This window comes from Dendrobates tinctorius, unplaced genomic scaffold (assembly GCF_039654945.1).
Source record: "Dendrobates tinctorius isolate UK_male_01 unplaced genomic scaffold, ASM3965494v1 ptg000020l, whole genome shotgun sequence".
Taxonomy (NCBI): Eukaryota; Metazoa; Chordata; class Amphibia; order Anura; family Dendrobatidae; genus Dendrobates; species Dendrobates tinctorius.
In genome coordinates, this window is record NW_027361688.1 from 53,390,294 (window position 1) to 53,413,031 (window position 22,738).

Sequence of the window (22,738 nt, forward strand, 5' to 3'; positions counted from 1 at the left end):
AAAACTGGTAGATCGTTGGCAACAAATATGTTAGTACGTATATAAAATAATTAGATTAAAATGAAATAAAGATTTGTCTCAAATGAGATGACACTTAATTGTGTACAATACAAATGCTGCTAGATTCAAATCTACATCATACTTGTAAATCTTTTACAACTTAAAATTTTCTATAAACACAAAAAGCAGTTTAAAAAAGGATGTTTAAACACAATAAAAAATAATTTTTACTTAATATTTACCATGTCAGAATTATTTAGGCCGCTCATTTCTGAGGGTGCTGTGGTGTCTTTAATTAAATCCTTTAACTGAGGAAAATCCACAGGCATCATAAAATTAAAATCTTTTTGCTCCAGGGCTGGAGGTAAATTAGTTTGGTAACTCTGCCCCTGGGATCCTGGAGGAACCATCCTGACCTCCATGTATTTTAAGGTCCCGTCTGTGTTCAGGTACAGAGCCGGCTGATACTGGTCTGTGTAGGATTTGGATTGGGATCCACCAAGAATACAGCAACTACTGCTGTAATCAAAACTGTCCTTCCTCAGACATTTCACCAATAATATCATGAAAGTGACAAGTGACACTAAGCTGATGGCCACTAGGGAGATGATTAGATACAGAGTCATATCTGATGGGGGTTTGGAATTGGTCAGGAAGTCTCCAGATTTCGGTCTTTCCACTATAATCTCATCCGCTATACTGACAAGTACAGTCACTGTGGTGGATAATGGAGGAGTCCCCTGATCACTGATAGAAATGACAAGTTGTTGCTCCATGTTCTCAGTCTCCTGTAATCCTCTTACAGTTCTCACTTCTCCTGTGAGTTTAGACACTTGAAATGAGGAATAATTGATGGGGTCAATGAGAGTAAACACCAACCAGGCATTGTGACCAGAGTCCAGATCCACTGCAGACAGTTTTATCACCAGATATCCAGCACCTGCAGACTTGGGAATCCGCTCTTGGACAATGAGGTCCTCAGAGTGCTCTGGAGACAGCAGAGAGGGGGGATTGTCATTTGTATCCATAATGAAGATAAAGATGGGGACAGTGGAAGATAACTGTGGAGATCCTGAGTCTTCTACCTTTATGGTGATTTGTAATACCTGGATCTGCTCATAGTCAAAGGATCGCTGAGCATATATATTCCCATCATTAGAATGAATATACACAAAGGAGGAGACAGAGGAGCCGTCAATCTTACTCTCAATTATGGAGTAAACCAGATCAGAATTAACCCCCTCATCTAGGTCAGTAGCAGATACTGTACATAGAAGAGTCCCGGGGTCACTGTTCTCCTTAATGAAAGCATTATAAGTAGACTGTGTGAACACTGGAGCATTATCATTAATATCTGACACCACGAGGGTGATGCTTGTTTTACTGTACATAGGAGGAGACCCTAAATCAGAGGCTGTCAGCTCTATGGTGTATTGGGGGGTTTCCTCTCTATCCAGATTCCCATCTGTTACCAATGCATAATGATTTTTAAGATGTCTAATTTTAAAAGGTACATTTGGTGATAAATCCAGTCTTATTTCTCCATTTTTCCCAAAATCCTTATCTTTTACATCAACAAATCCAACAACATCCCCAGAGAGTGCATTTTCTGGAATATTATTAGCTACTTTTGCAAATGAAATTTCTGGGGAATTGTCATTTACATCTTCTATTTCTACTTGAATAATGCAGTTTCCTTCTAATTTTGGAATGCCTTTATCAATGGCTTTGATAGATAATTCATAAAAGCTTTGCTCTTCAAAATCCACACTTCCATTGATAGAAATCTCCCCATTTTTGTCATTTAGAGAAAATATTTCTCTAGCAGGCTCAAATGTGTGATCATCGAAGGAGAATTGAATTTCACCATTTGCTCCGTCATCCTGATCTGATGCATTTAATGTTAATATCACAGTTTTCAGTGGCAGATTTTCTTTAATGCTGATTTTATAAACTGACTGATTAAAGACTGGAGGATTATCATTAATATCTAATACAACGATGGTTATTCTGCAGGTCCCTGATCTGGCCGGTTCTCCTCCATCAATAGCTGTGAGAATGAGGTGATGTTCTTGTTTTTCTTCTCTGTCTAAAACCTTTTCTAGTATCAGCTGAGGGATGAGCGTTCCATCCTTACGATTCTTCACAGACAATGCGAAATAAGGATTTGTGTTCAGTGTATACTGACTGACACCATTCACACCCACATCTAAATCCTTTGCAATGTTTAAGGCAAACCGAGCACCAGAACCTGTGAACACTTCTGTAATCTCAATAATGGGATAATTTGATGAGAATGTGGGAGAATTATCATTAATATCCAGAATCTCTATTTCTAGAGTAAAAAGCTCCATAGGATTCTCAGCCACAACCTCTATCTGCAGTAAACAGCTGGGACTAGAGACACACAGGCTCTCCCTATCAATCCTGTCCTTCACAACCAGCCCTCCATTTGCCTGGTTTACACTGAAATATCTTTGGTATTTCTCAGATCTCAGATATATCCTGCGCTGAGAGAGCTCTGCACGCTTTATCCCCAGATCCTGAGCTACATTTCCTACCAATGTCCCCGGCTCAGACTCCTCAACAATAGAATAACGAAGCTGCCCAGAGACCCAGCCCCAGCTACAAAGGAGAAAGGAGCAGACTACTTGCCATTTCCAGCACTGACAAAAGCCTCTGATGTCCATATCTTAAATGATTCTCTTGATATCTGATGTCATGTAGATCCTGTGTAATCCAAGCTGCATGAGGGTGATGAATTTATCTGTCCATATTCCCAAAAAGATAATCCATCTGAAGAAAGGAAAGATCCGCACGGCTCTCATCAGAGCTGCAGCTCTTCTTTGTGTAAGAGATGATGGGAGGGTGAATCACTGAGCCAGGGGGAGGAGAGCGCAGAGCTGACATGAGCTCATTCTCTGGTATAGCTTAATATTAAAACATAAATACGAGGCTGCTCTCTTCTGGCCATTTGTATAAATTACAGCTTAATATGCAAACATTTTCAATCTGTCAGAGCATATACATTTCGTATAGAATTTAATACTGTGGAACACATCTAGCCAATTGCATTTGTGTATTTATACATTTTGTCAAAATCCTTTCATTTGAACAGATACACAGATTTGTATGTGTTATTTCCTCGACTCATGTTGTATTATCTATGTGTATTCAAATGGACCATGTTTATATAGAACTATATATTTTTGAAAAATTTGGAGTTTTGATGGTGATTATCGCCAAAACAGTTCTACAATAACTGAACGGTAAAGTCCTGCCAATTATCCAATCAATATTCTTTATATAGTTCAACAAGTATTCTGTTTTTATATGTAACACTTACAGACAATTAAATTAAAAAAAATAGTATATAAATTGGACAAAGAATAACTGAAAAGATAATGACTTACTGCATAGCCAGGTTTCATGTTTATTTTTGTCTCCTCTAGTGATGGGCCAGTAGCATTGTTGCTCGGGTCTCCCCGAGCATGCTTGGGTGATCTCAGAGTATTTTGGCGTGCTCAGAGATCTAGTTTTGTTGTCTCAGCTGCATGATTTGCGGCTGCTAGACAAGATGAATACATATGGTGTTGTGAGTTCATTTTCCCCTTTACCACTGAGGCCCAATGAACTCCCTCTTCTAGTAAAGAAAGATAGTGAGCCTGATTATCAGGCATCTGGGTCTAATGATGATGATTGGCTGAGTGGAGTTTCTGACTGGATATAAGGCTGTCCACGCCCGTCTGCTCTGCGGGTGATTTCTCTGTGGATCCTTGGATACCAGTCTGAATTCCTGCTCTCCAAAAGCTAAGTTTTCTGCTCTTCCATTTGCATTTGTACGTTGTTTTTGTTTTTGCTGGATTTCTGTCATTCCCTGCTGGGGTGATCTGAATTCCTTTAGCTCTGTCTTCAGAAAATACCTGAGTGCTGATATAGTTTCTGAAGTCTAGCTGCTTCAGGGCCTTTTTCCATATCAGCCTGTTGGCTTATGTCTTTTCAGGGTTTTTGCAGATTGCAGACAGCTCCTATCCTATCCTGTCCTATCTTAGTGAGTTTGGGCCCCATTGTTTGCTCAGCATATCTTTTTATCTGTGTGTGTGTTTTTTCATCTTGCTTCACCATCATTATATGTTGGGGGCTGCCTTTTACTTTGGGGTCTGCTCTGGGGCAGTTTAGTTTTCCTTTTCTGTCTTTAGGCTATTTAGTTTCTCCGGCTGTGATCGAGGGGTCTAGGGCACCGTAGGAACTCCCCACGGCTACTGCTAGTTGTGTTGTTAGGTTCAGGGGTCTGCAATCTGATAGTTGCCAACTTCTCCGGTTTTCTGGACTTAGCTGCTATTTTTGTGTCTGCCTCCTACGGTGACTCATTCATAACAGAATCACCCGCCCAACCGCAGATCCTAGGTACTCAATAGCAGGAAAGAATTGTAAAAAAAAAAAAAAAAGTGTGTATATTTTTTCCTCTATATCTCTGAGGCCGTAGGGGGATTTTTTTTTCTCTCAATGGAGATAAAGCAATTGTCTGATCGTGTGGAGCAGCTAGCTGCGGAAGTGCGGGGAATTTCCGCCTACCTTGCTCATTCTCATACTGCTGAACCAAAGATTCCCACACCTGATGTATTTTTTGGGGATCGGTCTAAATTTTTGAATTTCAAAAATAATTGTAAATTATTTTTTGCCTTGAAGCCTAACTTGTCGGGGAGCTCCGCACAGCAGGTTAAAATTATCATCTCTTTGCTGCTTGGCGATCCCCAGGATTGGGCGTTTTCTTTGAAACCTGATGATCCTATTCTGACTAGTGTGAACGCATTTTTTCAAGCCTTGGAGTTGTTGTATGACGAACCTAATGCCATTGATCAGGCTGAAAAGACCCTGCTGGCATTGAACTAGGGTCAAGATTCTGCAGAGTCGTACTGTCAAAAATTCCAAAAGTGGGCGGTACTTACTACCTGGAATGATAATGCCTTGGCTGCTCTCTTTCGGAGGGGTTTGTCGGAAGCCGTAAAAGATACTATGGTGGGATTTCCTGTTCCCTCTGGTCTTGACGATACTATGTCATTAGCCATTCAGATTGATCGGCGTTTGCGCGAACGCAAAACTGCACGAGTGGTGTTGCCACTTGTTGAACGAGTGTCTGAGCCTATGCAATGTGATAGAGTTTTGTCCAGAGAGCAGCGTCAGGAGTTCAGAAGGCGTAATAAGTTGTGTTTTTTCTGTGGAGATGCCTCGCATATTATTTCTGTCTGTCCTAAACGAGAGAAACGCTTTGCACACACATTTTCTGTTGGTGGTGTTCAACCTAAGTTTCTTCTGGCTATTACTCTGATCTGCTCCCTGTCCACATTTTCCGCCAACGCTTTTGTGGATTCGGGAGCAGCTCTAAACCTAATGGACTTGGATTTTGCTAAACGTTGTGGATTTCCGATGACACCTCTGCAGACGCCTATTCCTTTGAGGGGAATTGATGCTACTCCTTTGGCAAAAAATAAACCTCAGTTTTGGACCCAGGTGGTAATGCAGGTTGCCCCAGACCATCAAGAAAATTGCAGATTTTTGGTGTTGCATAATCTGCATGATACCATTGTTCTGGGGTTTCCCTGGTTGCAAATTCATAATCCAGTTTTGGATTGGAAATCTGTGTCTGTGGTGAGTTGGGGTTGTCGGTGTGCCTTTAGTGAGGCTCCGGTGTTTTCCACCTCTCCTCAGTCGCATGATGTTCCTGATTATTTGGCAGACTTTTATGATGTATTTAGTGAGAATGAGTCTGCGTCTCTGCCTCCTCATAGAAGTTATGACTGTGCAATTGAACTGAGCCCGGGGTGTAAATTCCCCAAGGGTCGGCTCTTCAATTTATCTGTACCCGAGCACGAGGCTATGCGATCCTATATTAAGGAGGCATTGGAGAAGGGTCATATTAGACCATCCTCGTCACCCTTAGGTGCCGGTTTTTTTTTTGTAGCCAAAAAAGATGGATCATTAAGACCTTGTATTGATTATCGTGCCCTCAACAAAATTACTGTTAAATATCAGTATCTGTTACCCCTGATTTTGGATCTATTCTCTAGAGTTAAAGGTGCTTGTTGGTTTACCAAGCTTGACCTCAGGGGGGCGTATAATCTTATTCGCATTAAGCATGGGGATGAATGGAAGACGGCGTTTAATACTCCGGAGGGACATTTTGAGTACCTGGTGATGCCTTTTGGGCTCACTAATGCCCCTTCTGTCTTCCAGTGCTTCATGAACGATATTTTCAGAGATTTTGGCGATAAATTTTTGATTATCTATCTGGATGATATTTTGATCTTCTCCAAGGATTGGGATTCTCATGTGGAACATATTCGGACTGTGTTCCGGATCTTGAGGGAGAATTCCCTGTATGTCAAAGGATCTAAATGCCTTTTTGGAGTACAGAGGATTTCTTTTTTGGGATTTATTTTGTCTCCGTCAACTATTGAAATGGACCCGACCAAGGTACAGGCCATTCACGATTGGGTTCAGCCCACTTCTTTGAAGGCCCTTCAGAAGTTTTTGGGTTTTGCTAATTTTTATCGGAAATTTATAGCAAAATTTTCTAGTATTGCCAAGCCATTGACTGATTTGACTAAGAAGGGTGCTGATGTGTTGAATTGGTCTCCAGAGGCTGTTTCTTCATTTCAGGAGCTGAAGCGAAGATTCACCTCCGCCCCGGTTTTGCGGCAACCTGATGTCTCACTTCCGTTCCAGGTAGAGGTGGATGCTTCTGAGATTGGTGCAGGAGCTGTTTTGTCCCAAAAGGATCCTGTAACATCTAAAATGAATCCCTGTGCTTTCTTTTCCCGAAAGTTCTCTCCATCTGAACGTAACTATGATGTGGGGAATCGGGAACTGTTGGCCATGAAATGGGCATTTGAGGAGTGGAGACATTGGTTGGAGGGAGCTAAGCATCAAGTCGTGGTCCTCACTGACCACAAGAATTTGATTTACCTAGAGTCGGCTAAGCGCTTGAACCCTAGACAGGCTAGGTGGGCCTTGTTTTTTACACGTTTTGATTTTGTGGTTTCTTTTCTTCCTGGAACTAAGAATGTCAAGGCAGACGCCCTCTCTAGGAGCTTCTTTGCTGATTCTCCTGTAGTGACCAAACCTGCTACCATCTTAGGCGAAGAGGTAGTTCTTTCTGCCATCTCGCCCGATTTGAGACGTGCTCTGGAAGAGTTCCAGGAGGACAAACCTGAGCGTTGTCCCAGTGGAAAGTTGTATGTTCCTGACCAGTGAAAGAGGAGAGTGATGTCTGAATTTCATTGCTCTGCTTTGGCTGGTCATCCAGGTATTTTTGGTACTAGAGATTTGGTGAGTCGGTATTTTTGGTGGCCCTCCTTGTCTCGTGATGTCAGGAATTTTGTGCAGTCCTGTGGGACTTGCTCCCGGTCTAAATCGTGTTCTCGCTCTAGTGGGTTGTTGATGCCTTTGCCTGTCCCCAAGAGGCCATGGACCCATATTTCAATGGATTTTATCTCTGATATGCCTGTCTCTCAGAGAATGACTGTTATTTGGGTGATTTGTGATAGATTCTCTAAGATGGTCCATCTTGTACCACTCCCTAAGTTGCCGTCTTCCTCTGAGTTGGTACCCCTGTTTTTGCAACAGGTGGTTCGCTTGCACGGGATTCCTGAGAACATTGTATCTGACAGAGGGGTTCAGTTTGTGTCTAGATTTTGGAGAACTTTCTGTTCCAAGCTGGGAATTCAGTTGTCCTTCTCCTCTGCTTTTCACCCTCAAACCAATGGGCAGACATAGAGAACAAACCAGACCTTGGAGTCATATTTGAGATGTTTTATTTCCGCTGATCAGGATGATTGGGTTTCATTTTTGCCCTTGGCCGAATTTGCTTTAAATAATAGAGCTAGTTCTGCCACTTTGATGTCACCTTTTTTTTGTAACTTTGGGTTTCATCCTCGATTTTCTTCAGGGCAGGTGGAGCCCTCTGCCTGCCCAGGTGTTGACACTGTGGTGGAGAGAATGCACCAGATCTGGGACCAAGTGGTGGATAAGTTATCTCTCTCCCAGGAAAAGGCCCAGCGGTTTTCCAACCGACATAGGACCATTGGTCCCCAGTTTAAGGTTGGTGATATGGTGTGGTTATCATCAAAAAATATTGCTATGAAGGTGGCTTCTCCTAAGTTTAAGCCTAGATTTATTGGACCTTACAAGATTTTGGAGATTATTAATCCAGTCTCTTTTCGTTTGGCTCTTCCTGTCACATTTAAAATCCATAATGTGTTCCATAAGTCTTTGTTGAAGAGGTTTGTTGAACCTGTTGTTCCTGGGGTGGCACCTCCAGACCCTGTATTGGTTGAAGGTAACATGGAATATGAGGTAGAGAAGGTACTGGATTCCCGTCTGGCTAGACGGAGACTCCAGTATTTGGTTAAATGGAAGGGTTATGGTCAGGAGGATAATTCCTGGGTCTCTGCCTCTGATATTCATGCCAAAAGATTGGTGCGTGCCTTTCATCGGGCTCACCCTGATCGCCCTGGTGGCGTGGTTGAGGGTTCGGTGACCCCTCCTCAAGGGGGAGGTACTGTTGTGAGTTCATTTTCCCCTTTACCACTGAGGCCCAATGAACTCCCTCTTCTAGTAAAGAAAGATAGTGAGCCTGATTATCAGGCATCTGGGTCTAATGATGATGATTGGCTGAGTGGAGTTTCTGACTGGATATAAGGCTGTCCACGCCCGTCTGCTCTGCGGGTGATTTCTCTGTGGATCCTTGGATACCAGTCTGAATTCCTGCTCTCCAAAAGCTAAGTTTTCTGCTCTTCCATTTGCATTTGTACGTTGTTTTTGTTTTTGCTGGATTTCTGTCATTCCCTGCTGGGGTGATCTGAATTCCTTTAGCTCTGTCTTCAGAAAATACCTGAGTGCTGATATAGTTTCTGAAGTCTAGCTGCTTCAGGGCCTTTTTCCATATCAGCCTGTTGGCTTATGTCTTTTCAGGGTTTTTGCAGATTGCAGACAGCTCCTATCCTATCCTGTCCTATCTTAGTGAGTTTGGGCCCCATTGTTTGCTCAGCCTATCTTTCTATCTGTGTGTGTGTTTTTTCATCTTGCTTCACCGTCATTATATGTTGGGGGCTGCCTTTTACTTTGGGGTCTGCTCTGGGGCAGTTTAGTTTTCCTTTTCTGTCTTTAGGCTATTTAGTTTCTCCGGCTGTGATCGAGGGGTCTAGGGCACTGTAGGAACCCCCCACGGCTACTGCTAGTTGTGTTGTTAGGTTCAGGGGTCTGCAATCTGATAGTTGCCAACTTCTCCGGTTTTCTGGACTTAGCTGCTATTTTTGTGTCTGCCTCCTACGGTGACTCATTCATAACAATATGGGAATTCCTTAACAAACAGGCATTCCACACATGTATTCAGCCTGTCTAGCAGTCGCAAATCATGCAGCTGAGACGATGAAAACTAAATCTGCGAGCACGCCAAAATACTCGGAGACCACCCGAGCAACGCGTATACTCGCTCATCACTAGTCTCCTCAACAAGCATGGTTTGATGCAATATCTGAACACTAGTTAACCATGTTTGATGAAAAAAAACAAGTATTTCTGCAAATTTGTATTTTTTTTAATTATCTTACAGCTAGCTATTTACTCATTATGGATCTGGACTTTTTTTGCTTTTTGCACGTTATTTTTTTCCTCCTCTCATTCCAAGAGCTATTCTTCGATTGACATGGCCATATATGGGCTTGTTTTTCTGCAGGAAAAGTTAGAGTTCTTGATAAACCCATTATATTTACTATATCATTTACTGAAAACAACATGAAAAAATTCAAAGTGGTGATGGCAAAGAAAAAAAAAACACAATTTTGCTAAAATTTTTGTGTTTTGGTTTCACAATCTTTATTTTATGGTAGATTCGACCTGTCTATACAATTACCTAGGGCAACATATTTACATTGATTGCGAACTTATAAGGTTTTTTCATATATTTCAGTGGCTTGAAAGAATTCAAAACCTTGGAAAAAGAATAAAAATATTTCTGTCACCAATTTCAAGTACACATATCTTTTTTTTTCCATCCATACAATTTCATGAGGGCTCTTTTTGCACAATGAAGTGATGTTTTTATTGATACCATGATGGGAAGCATATGACATGGACAGGGAGGAAATGGTTGAGGAGGTAAAAGTGGCTGGGACCCCAGGTGGTAGTGACCATGCTATTTTAGAATTTTGGATAACTAGAGGAGGAAGACCTGTGAAGACTCAGATGTCAAGGTTAGATTTCAGAAAGGCAGATTTTGAGGGATTCAGAAAGAGAATTGGAGAGATCCAATGGCTGGATATCCTTAAGGACAAAAATGTCCTGGAAGAAAGGGAAATCTTGAAAAATGAAATTCTCAAAGCACAATTGTTAACAATTCCAAAAAGAGGGAAGAATAGGAAGCATTTAAGGAAACCAGGATGGATGAACACAGAACTTAAGCACATGCTAAAAAGGAAGAAAGAAATGTTTATAAAATGGAAAGAGGGAGGCATATCTAAAGAAGAATATAATGCTGTCTGCAGAACTTGCAGGGCACAAATCAGATTATCTAAAGCTGACAATGAATTGAGGCTTGCAAGTGACGTCAAAAGCAATAATAAAGGATCTTTGGGATATGTCAAAAGTAAAAGAAAAGTCAAAGATGCTATAGGATTTTTGCAGGATGAAAATGATAAAATGGTAAGACAGGATGTTGAGAAGGCCGAACTTTTAAATTCCTATTTTGCATCTGTTTTCTCTCAGAAAGGAAATGTAACATCAACTGTTCTTCACTGTCCTATTAAGGGAATAGAAGAATCCAGGATATCTATAAACAGAAATATAGTGAGGAAACACTTAGCTAACCTAAATGAATTCAAGTCTCCAGGTTCAGATGAATTACACCCCAGAGTACTGAAGGAGATAGCAGAAGACATTTTTGAACCCCTCTCCATAATCTTTGAAAATTCTTGGAGAACAGGAGAAGTCCCAGAAGACTGGAGAAGAGCAAATGTTGTTCCTATCTTCAAAAAGGGGAAGAAGGTGGACCCAGGCAACTATAGGCCGGTGAGTCTGACTTCTATGCCAGGAAAGACCTTTGAACAAATTATTAAACAAAATGTATGTAAGTACCTGGATAGGAATGAAGTGATTAAACAGCGTCAGCATGGATTTGTAACTAATAAGTCATGTCAGACTAACTTAATTTGCTTCTATGACAGAATCACTGACTGGGTGGATCAGGGAAATGCTGTAGATATAGTACATCTTGACTTCAGCAAAGCATTTGACAAAGTATCTCACACAATCCTTATTGAAAAAATGGCTAAGTATGGAATGGACAAGGCAACTGTTAGGTGGATTCATAACTGGCTTAGTGATCGGGCCCAAAGAGTGGTCATAAATGACTGTACATCCAGTTGGATGAATGTCTAAAGTGGGGTACCACAGGGCTCTGTCCTGGGCCCTGTATTGTTCAACATCTTTATCAACGATTTAGATGAAGGAATTGAGGGTAAACTGATTAAATTTGTTGATGACACAAAGCTTGGAGGGATAGCTAATACTAGAGAAGAGAGAGAGAGGATTCAAAAATATATAAATAAACTGGAGCAGTGGGCAGCAACTAACATAATGGTTTTTAACAGGAAAAAATGCAAATACTACATCTGGTCAATAAAAATTAAAAAAGCATATACAGAATGGGAGGAATAGGGCTAAGCAACAGCACATGTGAAAAAGACTTGGGTATACTAATAGATCACAGACTGAATATGAATCAGCAGTGTGATGCAGCAGAAAAAAAGGCAAATGCAATTCTAGTATGTATTAACAGAAGCATACAGTCTAGATCATGTGAAGTCATTACTGCCCTCTACTCCTCTTTGGTCAGACCTCATCTGGAATACTGTGTCCAGTTTTGGGCACCACATTTTAAAAAAGACATCAACAACCTGGAACAAGTTCAGAAAAGAGCGACCAGAATTAAAATATAAGAACCATATAAAAAATACTACCATAAAGCGACAGAAAACTCTGATAGATATGCATAAACAGTGAAAAAAATTGAGTCAACAAGTCTGTCTTTAGAATGAATACAAAATAATCTTTATTACTACATTAAACATCAACATTTAATAAAATATATTTCACGAGTAGAAATAGTAATGTTTAAATGACAGGTAGATTTGTAAAGGACTCAGGTATAAAGAGTCTGGAAGTTAACACTAAACATTAAAGTGAAAAGACCATGAAAGAAACATGTTCCTGAGGAATAGACCCAAGTTAAAGATATGTATTTATATAATAAAAAAATACTAGCTTTCGCCATGATCCAATTTCCTTCTATTTCACAGATTCAAAAGACTCTCTCAACCTTCATATTATAGAAGTCTGGACCCAAGTCATAGTAACATAGTAACATAGTTAGCAAGGCCGAAAAGAAGACATGTGTCCATCCAGTTCAACCTATATTCCGTCAGGATAAATCCCCAGACCTACATCCTTCTAAAGCACCTAATAACTCCAGGAAGACATCCAGGTCTCTCTTGAATCCCTCGACTGAGTTCGCCATCACCACCTCCTCAAGCAAAAAATTCCAGATTCTCACTGCCCTAACAGTAAAGAATCCTCTTCTATGTTGATGGAAAAACCTTCTCTCCTCCAGACACAGAGATTGCCCCCTTGTGATCGACATCTTCCTTGGTATAAACAGATCCTCGGAGACATATTTGTACTGTCCCCTTATATACTTAATGTTAGGAACGGGGGAATTCACTAAATAAAAATAAATAATAAAGTGCGTTCGCGGCTTGGGGTCCACCGTGCTGTAGGTGTTACACCGCTGCTAGGTAATGACAGAGGAGCAATATGGTGGTATAATGCGCACGGGTTCAACTTCACCCGAAGTGCGCAGAGCGGGCTCTGTTCACACACAGAGGCACCGCAATATAAACATACAAAAACGCTGAGCCTGTTAATGTCACAGGCCTCAGGAAAATGCACACACGGTATCTGGTCACAGGAGCAGGACCTAAGACAGAGGAGCTGCGTCCATCTAGACCTGCCGTGTGTGCGGCGTCGCTGCTGCGAGCGCTAAGAAGGGCTGCAACTGCAGCGTGGCGTAGGACACTGCCGCTCGACGACAAAGCTAGAAAGCACGCGCAATGTCAGACGCTAGCGTAGAGGTGCGGTGTGCACAGTCGCCTAAGGCTTGCCACTGACTGGGGCTGACTGCTAAACTAATTCCCTATCCACATATGTAATATCAGAGGGAAGGGGTTTTATAATGAGTTAGTCATCAGAATCATACATCCGTCACCATTCACACATAGCAAGTATAGTCTATACTAGCGCATGGCGGAACGGCCATGCACACTTTTTATAGCCGTGCGGGACCTTCCAGATCTCTGAGAAGGTCCAATGAGATCTGGAACAGGACCTGGGCACATGACTCCCGATCTCCAATGGGAGATCGTCTCGTGAGCATGCCCAGGAGGAGCACAGAGGGATTTAGTCTCTGGAGCGGTGTGCTGCAAAGTAATCTCCTCTGCAGTAGAAAGACAGCAGGAGACCGCAGAATGTGAGGCTCTGGATTCCTGCAGAGCAGATGCAGAAACCTGATGCCTAACATTACCCACCCTCCTAGGGACCCCTCCTCTCTGAGCCTTCCAATCCACCACCCTGTGCCCATCAGAGGCATATGCCTCAGACTCGTCCGAAGGCAAACCTGGTGTCCCAGTAGGCGACATGGAAAACCGGGACATGTGGAAGGTATCAGAGGTGGCAAGATTGCCAGGTTTAAGGGACATGTGGGAGACCATGGGAGTGGAAAAACTGCCTGGAGCATAAGTTGAAGTGGGACGCCGCGGTGTGTCGGCGGACGTCTCCACTCTCTGTTTAAGGAAGCTTACCCGAGCACATGAGGCTCATGCCTGAATCTATTTTTTAATGTCCCGAGCCCTGTGCTGCCACCAAATATGACCCTACCAGGAGTTTTGTGGTCTGCATGTAGCCACAGTGACCACCCGCACTGGACGCGTGTGCGCACGCGAGAACCTTTGGCCGACGGGGAGGGGGGACAAAGGTCTTGCCCGGCGGCACAGAGTTCGTCCATTGCAGGGCCCCGTTATCCTGGTGAACAGAGTGCTGACAGTGGCAGCCGCAAGTGGAGCTTGGTGCCGGACACGCCTCGAGACTGGCGCGAGACACCTCCATGGGCTCTGGGAGTGAACACTCTGGCTCAGGTGATTCCAGAGGTTCAAAGAGGTTGGGAGCCGGAGTAACCTTCCATCTGGATTGAGCACGCTCCAGCCCGCGCTCCGAAAAATGGAGATCAATATGGGTGGCAATGGCAATCAGCTCTTCCAGACCTGCGGGAACCTCTCTGGTAGAAATAGCATCCTTAACATGCTCAGCTAAACCTCTACAAAACACAGGGATGAGGGCTTTGTCAGACCACTCCAGCTTGGAAGCCAGTGTCCGAAAACGAACGGCATACTGACTAACCGAGAGGGATCCCTAAGTCAAAGTAAGTAGCTGTAGAGAGGTGTCGTGCGTGACCCGAGGTCCCAGGAAGACTTGCTTAATAGCTGTTAAAAACTGAACAGCTGTCCGAACCTCTGGGTCACCATGCTCCCATAGTGGCGTAGCCCACTCCAACACCTTGCCCGACAGAAGGGAAGCAATAAACTCCACCTTGGCCCATTCCATAGGGAATCGCACAGCCAGTAACTCCAGCTGGATTGAGCACTGGCTGACGAAACCCCTACAGGAGGAGCCATCACCAGAAAATTTATCGGGCTACGGGAGGCGGGTAACGGTCGAGGCATGGGAGGATGAGGACATAGGTGAAACCGCCTCTGCGATCGCCTGTACAGCAACCTCCGAAGACTTCGCCGCTAAGATAACACTCTCAAGAGTAGCCAACCGGCCCTCTAGCTGGCAAATGCACTGAAGGAGTTGCTGCTGATCTGCCATTACTAGCCAGACCCTGGCGCTAGTATAATGTTAGGAACGGCGGAACGCACTAAATAAAAATAAATAATAAAGTGCATTCGTCGCTCGGGGTCCACGATACAGTAGGTGTTACACCGCTGCTAGGTAATGACAGAGGAGCAATATGGCAGTATAATGCGCATGGGTTCAACTTCACCCGAAGTGTGCAGAGCCCGCGGGCTCTGTTCACACACAGAGGCACCGCAACATAAACATACAAAAACGCTGAGCCTGTTAGTGTCACAAGCTCAGGAAAATGCACACACGGTATCTGGTCACAGGAGCAGGACCAAAGACAGAGGAGCGGCATCCATCTAGACCTGCCATGTGTGCAGCGTCGCTGCTGCAAGCGCCAAGAAGGGCTGCAACTGCAGCGCGGCGTAGGACACTGCCGCTCGACGACAAAGCTAGAAAGCACACGCAATGTCAGATGCTAGCGTAGAGGTGCGGTATGCACAGTGGCCTAAGGCTTGCCACTGACTGGCGCTGACTGCTAAACTAATTCCCTATCCACATACGTAATATCAGAGGGAAGGGGTTTTATAATGAGTCAGTCACCAGAATCATACATCTGTCACCATTCACACATAGCATAATTTCATTGCCCTCCTTTGTACTCGCTCTAGTTCCATTCTATCCTTCCTGAGCACCGGTGTCCAAAACTGTACACAGTACGCCATGTGCGGTCTAACTAGGGATTTGTACAGAGGCAGTATAATGCTCTCATCATGTGTATCCAGACCTCTTTTAATGCACCCCATGATCCTGTTTGCCTTGGCAGCCGCTGCCTGACACTGGCAGCTCCAGGTAAGTTTATCATTAACTAGAATCACTCTCCTTCTCCAAATCACCTCATAAGATTCTCCTAAACCACTCAAATAAGGTGGAGTTGGACTACCTGGTCTTTCTCTGTACTACAATACAAGTGATCTGACAAGCTAGAGATTTGGAATGGCTCAAAAGCCCTTGATATCGAATATTACATGATGATAACAAATGTTAAAGGACTTATCCAAACTCAACAACTCCTGTCGGTACACACTTTAAGACCACAAAAGTTGAACTTTATGGACCTAGGTCATTTTTGTAATCTATGCAACTATGTAACTATGCAAGTATAATAGAAGAGTTCCTCTACAACTTACTGTACATATTGCATCTTACTTAGTGTTTATTGATCTGAATAGTCTTTATTCATTAATGCAGTGCTATCCACAAGAGAAAATTAGATTTTTACCTCGGACTCTTCAATGATTGTGAGCATGCCAATATATGCTAATATATAATAAATCTGCTAATCTCATTCTAGTTTGCAGAGGGAAGGAACATTTCACTTTCCCTTTAGGCAGTAAAATGGTTAGAAGCACTGCCAGGCACCATATAAAATAATTTTTCCCAACAACAAATGAGGAGAAAGAGGAGTTGGAAAAAGAAATATTGTACATTTGGGAAAACCATTTGAAGCACATTATTTTCCTCAAATTATTTGTGCTATTTACATTGGCTTGGATAACACAAACCATATGGCTGTCATTACTATACTTTAGAATTTATTTTAGAACAAGGGACAGGATAGCCTTAAAGGATATGAACATCTTTGGGGAATTTGTTCTCATCTTAAAGAGTATATATCATCAATTTGGAGCTTTTATTTATTAAAATAGTGGGTAGTCCTAGGCTGGTGACTTTTCTAGATTTAGGTTCTTGGTAAAAGTGCACAGAAATAACTAATTTTCTGTAAAGTACCCGACTTTCTAACAAAAGTTGGAAGGAAATTTCTAGGTTGTGGGATCCCGGCTTGCACAGTGGGGTCCCATAACCCTCCGCAGCCTCTCCTGCAGTGAAAGAGCAGCACTTTTGATTACTAATCTCTTACCATATGCTAAGATCATTAGCGGTTACCATTCAGTAGCTGCTTAGTAAGGTGTGCAGTAGTGCTGGGTTATTGCAAAGAGTGAACTATTGCAATAATGTGTGAGACCTTGTGATTTCCACAGTGAGAGGAGCCATGGAGGGTTATGAGTTCCCGCTCTACATGTTTGGTTTCCACAATTCAGTCCTGACTTTTTCTATAAGGTTGAGCCCTTTTGGAAGCATTAGGGTTACTTCTAAGGACATTTGTATATGACTGCCCACTCTTTTATTAAAAAAAGGCAGCCCAAATCTGATGCTACGTACTGATTAAATGCATGTATTTTGACCTAAAAATCTTTTTAAAATCGTGTTCAATTAAAATTATGCCACCATTCTCATTTTTTGTTTCTATGTTGCACTATTGAGTTTATTGAAACCTCGTTGCAGTATACAGTAAGTTATATAGAAAAATATTCAGAATTGAGCATCCTCAGTGGTTGATACCTTTTAATGACTAACTGAAAAGATGGCAACAAATTGCAAGCTTTCGAGACTACTCAATTCTCTTCATCAGGCAAAGACTAATACAACATCTGAAGAATCACATATCTACTGGCTAACACGGTACAAATATATACATCTTTCCAGTATAAGTTATATAACAATCTACCAGTGAGCTTGTTCTGGCTTGGAGTTTGCAACTTTTATGTTTTTTTCTTTTTTATTAGCATTTCCTTGCTGATTTTTGATCACAGACCAGAACTTAGTTGAACGCAAATTTGGGCCCAGTAAAAGACAAATTAGAGATTTAGAATCTCTTCAGTCAGAAAGAGCTGTCTGACTGATTTTCAATTAACGTATTTAGAAGCCATATGTGTGCAAGGACATAAAGAATCAATTACAAAAATATTTTTTAGCCCATATTTGAGTCACTTAACTGAAAAAAATAGTGTACAAATATGTCTATATCCCTTAAAATAGCTTTTATTAATTCATTTTATTAAAATGGTCTTTTGTACAGTTTGTCTTTAGTAATTAGCTATGATCTGCTAATGACAAGCATTCAATAACTGTACTATGGACTGCTACACGGGAACTATATTGTCCTCCCAAGGGAGAGCCACACACACTTTGTATCTACAGTACTCTACTCCACCTAACTTTGTACTTATTGTACTTATTCATATGTTTGTTTTTTGTTTACAGATATTATCAGTGTTGTATAATAGTAAATGGGGCCATTCACCTATCCGTGATTAATAGTAGACCAAGCATTCCACTCAAAATCGTGGAGACGTGTCCAATATTAATCTGAGTGTAAGATCCAAATCAGCAATGTGAGTCTATGGGTCCATGAAAAATCAGACATCACTTGGTTACTATCAAAGTGCAGTCTGCTTTTAATGGACTGTTACATGGGAGAGGTGAGTAGAGAAACTTTTTTTATTCAAACGCTAGAAAAACTGATGAAAAAGAGACCAAACTCTGATGAAAATTGACCCAATTTTTTTCTTACGTGAACAAATCTGATACCTGAAAGACATCTTAGTGTCCAATACAAATTTGAGTTTTCAATCATTACAAGCAATATACTTCCTACAATAGCTTAAAAGAAGTAAACTCAAGTCCAATGCAAAAAAATTAAAACAGACAGTTTAGCAATACATTTTGACATTACATAAAGAATGCAGTTAACAACAAATAATCACTTTTTTGTTTGTTTTGTGATCACTTGTCTTGTTTCCATTGGACAGTGATTGAGAATAAAGCTAAGTATGAATGTTAGCTTGATCATTGTGCCATATAAAATAGAGGATAATACTTAATTAGATAATCAATAGAGCAGGGTTAAAATTGTATTCTCAAAATTTCTGCTGGTTTAGGAAATAGATGACTCTGTTCATAAAGCAGAATAATTGGATGTATCATGGCATAGATCCTTGGAAAATCAGGTATTATTTAAGTATGAGGTAAAGATCACCAACTCAACTTGTAAGAACTTCATCTGATTTTTACGTTTGTGTGCACAAAACATTAGAAAGGCGCCTAACTGCTGTACTGGCGATCAATCACACACTTGTGCCAACTGTGGTCACTACTCACACACTGTGAATGACCACCAACCCTCTAGTGATATGGAGGAATGTGGAGGAATAAAGCACATTTTCTTCTGGAAGTCACACTTTCATGAACTATCTAACATTATTAAACTGCAGATTGACCCCATATCTACAGATTAAAAGCATTATGCAATGTAACAGGTAACCTTTAACAGGCCTTAGCAGGCAGCACATCTCTTTCTGTAAACAGGGGATGTGCTATCAACAATGCTATACTGAAGCCCCCGTTACACACTGCGATATCGCTAGCAATATCGCTGTAAAGTCACCAATTTTGTGACGTTGCAGCAATATTGCTAGCGATATCGCTGCATGTGATACTTACCTCCGACCCGCTCCCCCGCTGGTTATCGCTGATCGTGCGAGAAGCTCCTGGACCGTTCCTCGTCGGCCACTTCCTGCGGCGCTTAATGTGGCGCCGATGAGCGACGCGTGGAGCTGGGCGGGAGGACGCAGGATCACCACGTCTGACAGGTAAGTAGCGATCCCCGACCCCTGCTATGTCGCTGGTGAGATCTGCCTGTGTGGCAGCTCACTAGCGACCACCTAGCGATGCACCAGCGATCCTGACCACGTCATATCGCTAGTCAGGATCGCTGGTGCATCGCTAGGTGTAACGGTACCCTTAGGGATAAAAAATGATCGCAACAATGTTTGTGTGAGACTCCTGATGACCACTGTTACATGAAAATGAAACAAGCAACTGTTGAGCTCTTATATGGTCGATTGTAGTGTAAATGGACCATTTCTGTTATATTTTGCTTGTCTTAGGCCACGGTCTCACATTCAGAATTTGGTCAGTATTTTACCTCTTTATTTGTAAGCCAAAATCAGGAGTGGGTGAAAAAAAGGTTTGCGTTTTTCTCTTATATTTTTCCTCTGATTGTTTCACTCCTGATTTTAGCTTACAAATACTTACGTAAAATACTGACCAAGTACTAAAGGTGGGAATGAGGACTTATTGAAAGTAAATTTCTCTGTACCACACAGTTATTATACAGTACAAAAAGCTTGCAATAAAACACAAACAAAAATTATAAAAACCTTCTTTGTTAAAAAAGGCTTACAATATAATTCCAACGTGCGTTACACAAATTAGTATTTTCCTAGAAAAAAGTATTTAATTGAAAAAAAAATATTTTCTTCTATTTTCTAGAGCAGTGATTGTGGTTTGAAATATCTAGATGAAATTGTAATTCTATTTCGTAGTAGATTTTTATAAATGAAAAAATTGTAATTAAAACTAAAGATATTTTAGCACAATTAAAATATTATTTATTTTCATTTACCTTTGAATCATTTAGGCTATCTTCTTCAGTTGTGATGTCTTTCACCAAATGCTGTGTTTGGGGAAAATCCACAGGCCTCATGCAATTAATATCTTGTTGTTCTGGTGCAGGTGGAACATTAGTTTGGTAACTCGGCCCCTGGGATCCAGGAGGAACCATCCTGACCTCCATGTATTTTAAGGTCCCGTCTGTGTTCAGGTACAGAGCCGGCTGATACTGATCTGTGTAGGATTTGGATTGGGATCCACCAAGAATACAGCAACTACTACTGTAATCATAACTGTCCTTCCTCAGACATTTCACCAATAATATCATGAAGGTGACAAGTGACACTAAGCTGATGGCCACTAGGGAGATGATTAGATACAGAGTCATATCTGATGGGGGTTTGGAATTGGTCAGGAAGTCTCCAGATTTTGGTCTTTCCACTATAATCTCATCCGCTATACTGACAAGTACAGTCACTGTGGTAGATAATGGAGGAGTCCCCTGATCACTGATAGAAATGACAAGTTGTTGCTCCATGTTCCCAGTCTCCTGTAATCCTCTTACAGTTCTCACCTCTCCTGTGAGTTTAGACACTTGAAAGGATGAATAATTGATGGGGTCAATGAGAGTAAACACCAACCAGGCATTGTGACCAGAGTCCAGATCCACTGCAGTCAGTTTTGTCACCAGATATCCAGCACTTGTAGACTTGGGAATCCTCTCTTGGACAGTGAGGTCCTCAGAGTGCTCTGGATACAGCAGAGAGGGGGGATTGTCATTTGTATCCAGAATGAAGATAAAGACGGGGACAGTGGAAGATAACTGTGGAGATCCTGAGTCTTCTACCTTTATGGTGATTTGTAAAACCTGGATCTGCTCATAGTCAAAGGATCGCTGAGCATGTATATTCCCATCATTAGAATGAATGTACACAAATGAGGAGACAGAGGAGCCATCAATCTGACTTTCAACTATGGAGTAAACCAGATCAGAATTAACCCCCTCATCTAGGTCAGTAGCAGATACTGTACATAGAAGAGTCCCGGGGTCACTGTTCTCCTTAATGAAAGCATTATAAGTAGACTGTGTGAACACTGGAGCATTATCATTAATATCTGACACCCCGAGGGTGACGCTTGTTTTACTGTATAGGGGAGGAGACCCTAAATCAGAGGCTGTCACCTCTATGGTGTATTGGGGGGTTTCCTCTCTATCCAGATTGCTATTTGTGACCAAAGCATAGCGATTATTTATCTGTTTGATTTTAAAAGGCACATTTGGTGATATACTCAATTTTAGTTCTCCATTCTTTCCGGAATCCTCATCTTTCACATTAATAAATCCTACAACAGTTTCCAGTGGAGCATTTTCTTGAATATTATACAATGTAGAAGAGAAAATAATATATGGAGAGTTATCATTTACATCTTCTATTTCCAACTGAACAATGCAGCTCCCTTCTAGCTCAGGGTTCCCATTATCAACAGCTCTAATAGATAATTCATAAAAATTTAACTCTTCATAATCCACTAATTCATTAACAAAAAGGTCACCTTTATGTGTGTTCAATCCAAACAATTGTTTTGCAGATTTTGATGTGTGACCATCAAAAGAAAACTGTATCTCACCATTTGCTCCATCATCCTGATCTGTCGCATTTAATGTTAATATCACAGTTTTCAGAGGCAGATTTTCCCTAATGCTGATTTTATAAACTGACTGATTAAAGACTGGAGGATTATCATTAATATCTAATACAACGATTGTTATTCTGCAGGTCCCTGATCTGGCCGGTTCTCCTCCATCAATAGCTGTGAGAATGAGGTGATGTTCTTGTTTTTCTTCTCTATCTAAAACCTTTTCTAGAATCAGCTGAGGGATGAGCGTTCCATCCTTACGATTCTTCACAGACAATGAGAAATAAGGATTTGTATTCAGTGTATACTGACTGACACCATTCACACCCACATCTGAATCCTCTGCAATCTCTAATGCATATCGAGTACCCGGATTTGTTAAAAGCTCTGTTATTTTTATAATCTGGTCACTAACTGAGAATGTCGGAGAATTATCATTAATATCCAAGACATCTACTTCAAGACTAAATATCTCCACCGGATTTTGAGCGACTGCCTCCAAATACAATATGCAACTCGGTTTAGAATCACATAGACTCTCCCTATTAATCCTGCCTTTTGTAATTAAGACTCCATTTTCTTTCAGATCAAAATATTTGTTTTCTTCAGGTCTTATATTTAACCTCCGATGAGAAATCTCTGTATTTCGTATACCAAAATGCTGGGCTACATCTCCCACAATAGTCCCTGGTTCTGACTCCTCAACAATAGAATAACGAAGCTGCCCAGAGACCCAGCCCCAGCTACAAAGGAGAAAGACGCAGACTACTTGCCATTTCCAGCACTGACAAAAGCCTCTGATGTCCATATCTTATCCAATATTCTTGTCATCACATAGATCCTTTACATTCCC

The 22,738-nt window shown here is 41.6% G+C and overlaps 2 protein-coding genes across 2 annotated transcripts; both read right to left on the reverse strand.

The window, feature by feature from the left end:
- Window positions 1–227: 227 nt before the first annotated feature.
- Window positions 228–2,690, reverse strand: LOC141083182 (protocadherin gamma-C5-like). The gene has a single exon (XM_073567348.1). The coding sequence runs from the start codon at window positions 2,688–2,690 to the stop codon at window positions 228–230; it is 2,463 nt and encodes an 820-aa protein (XP_073423449.1).
- A 17,552-nt stretch (window positions 2,691–20,242) lies between these two features.
- LOC141083183 (protocadherin gamma-C5-like) lies at window positions 20,243–22,693 on the reverse strand. Its single transcript, XM_073567349.1, has one exon. It carries the CDS (start codon window positions 22,691–22,693, stop codon window positions 20,243–20,245), a length of 2,451 nt encoding a protein of 816 aa, XP_073423450.1.
- Window positions 22,694–22,738: the final 45 nt, after the last annotated feature.

Excerpts from the sequence above, each read along its gene's own strand:
- LOC141083182 (XM_073567348.1), bottom strand. The coding sequence starts at position 2,690 with ATGGACATCAGAGGCTTTTGTCAGTGCTGGAAATGGCAAGTAGTCTGC.
- LOC141083183 (XM_073567349.1), bottom strand. The coding sequence starts at position 22,693 with ATGGACATCAGAGGCTTTTGTCAGTGCTGGAAATGGCAAGTAGTCTGC.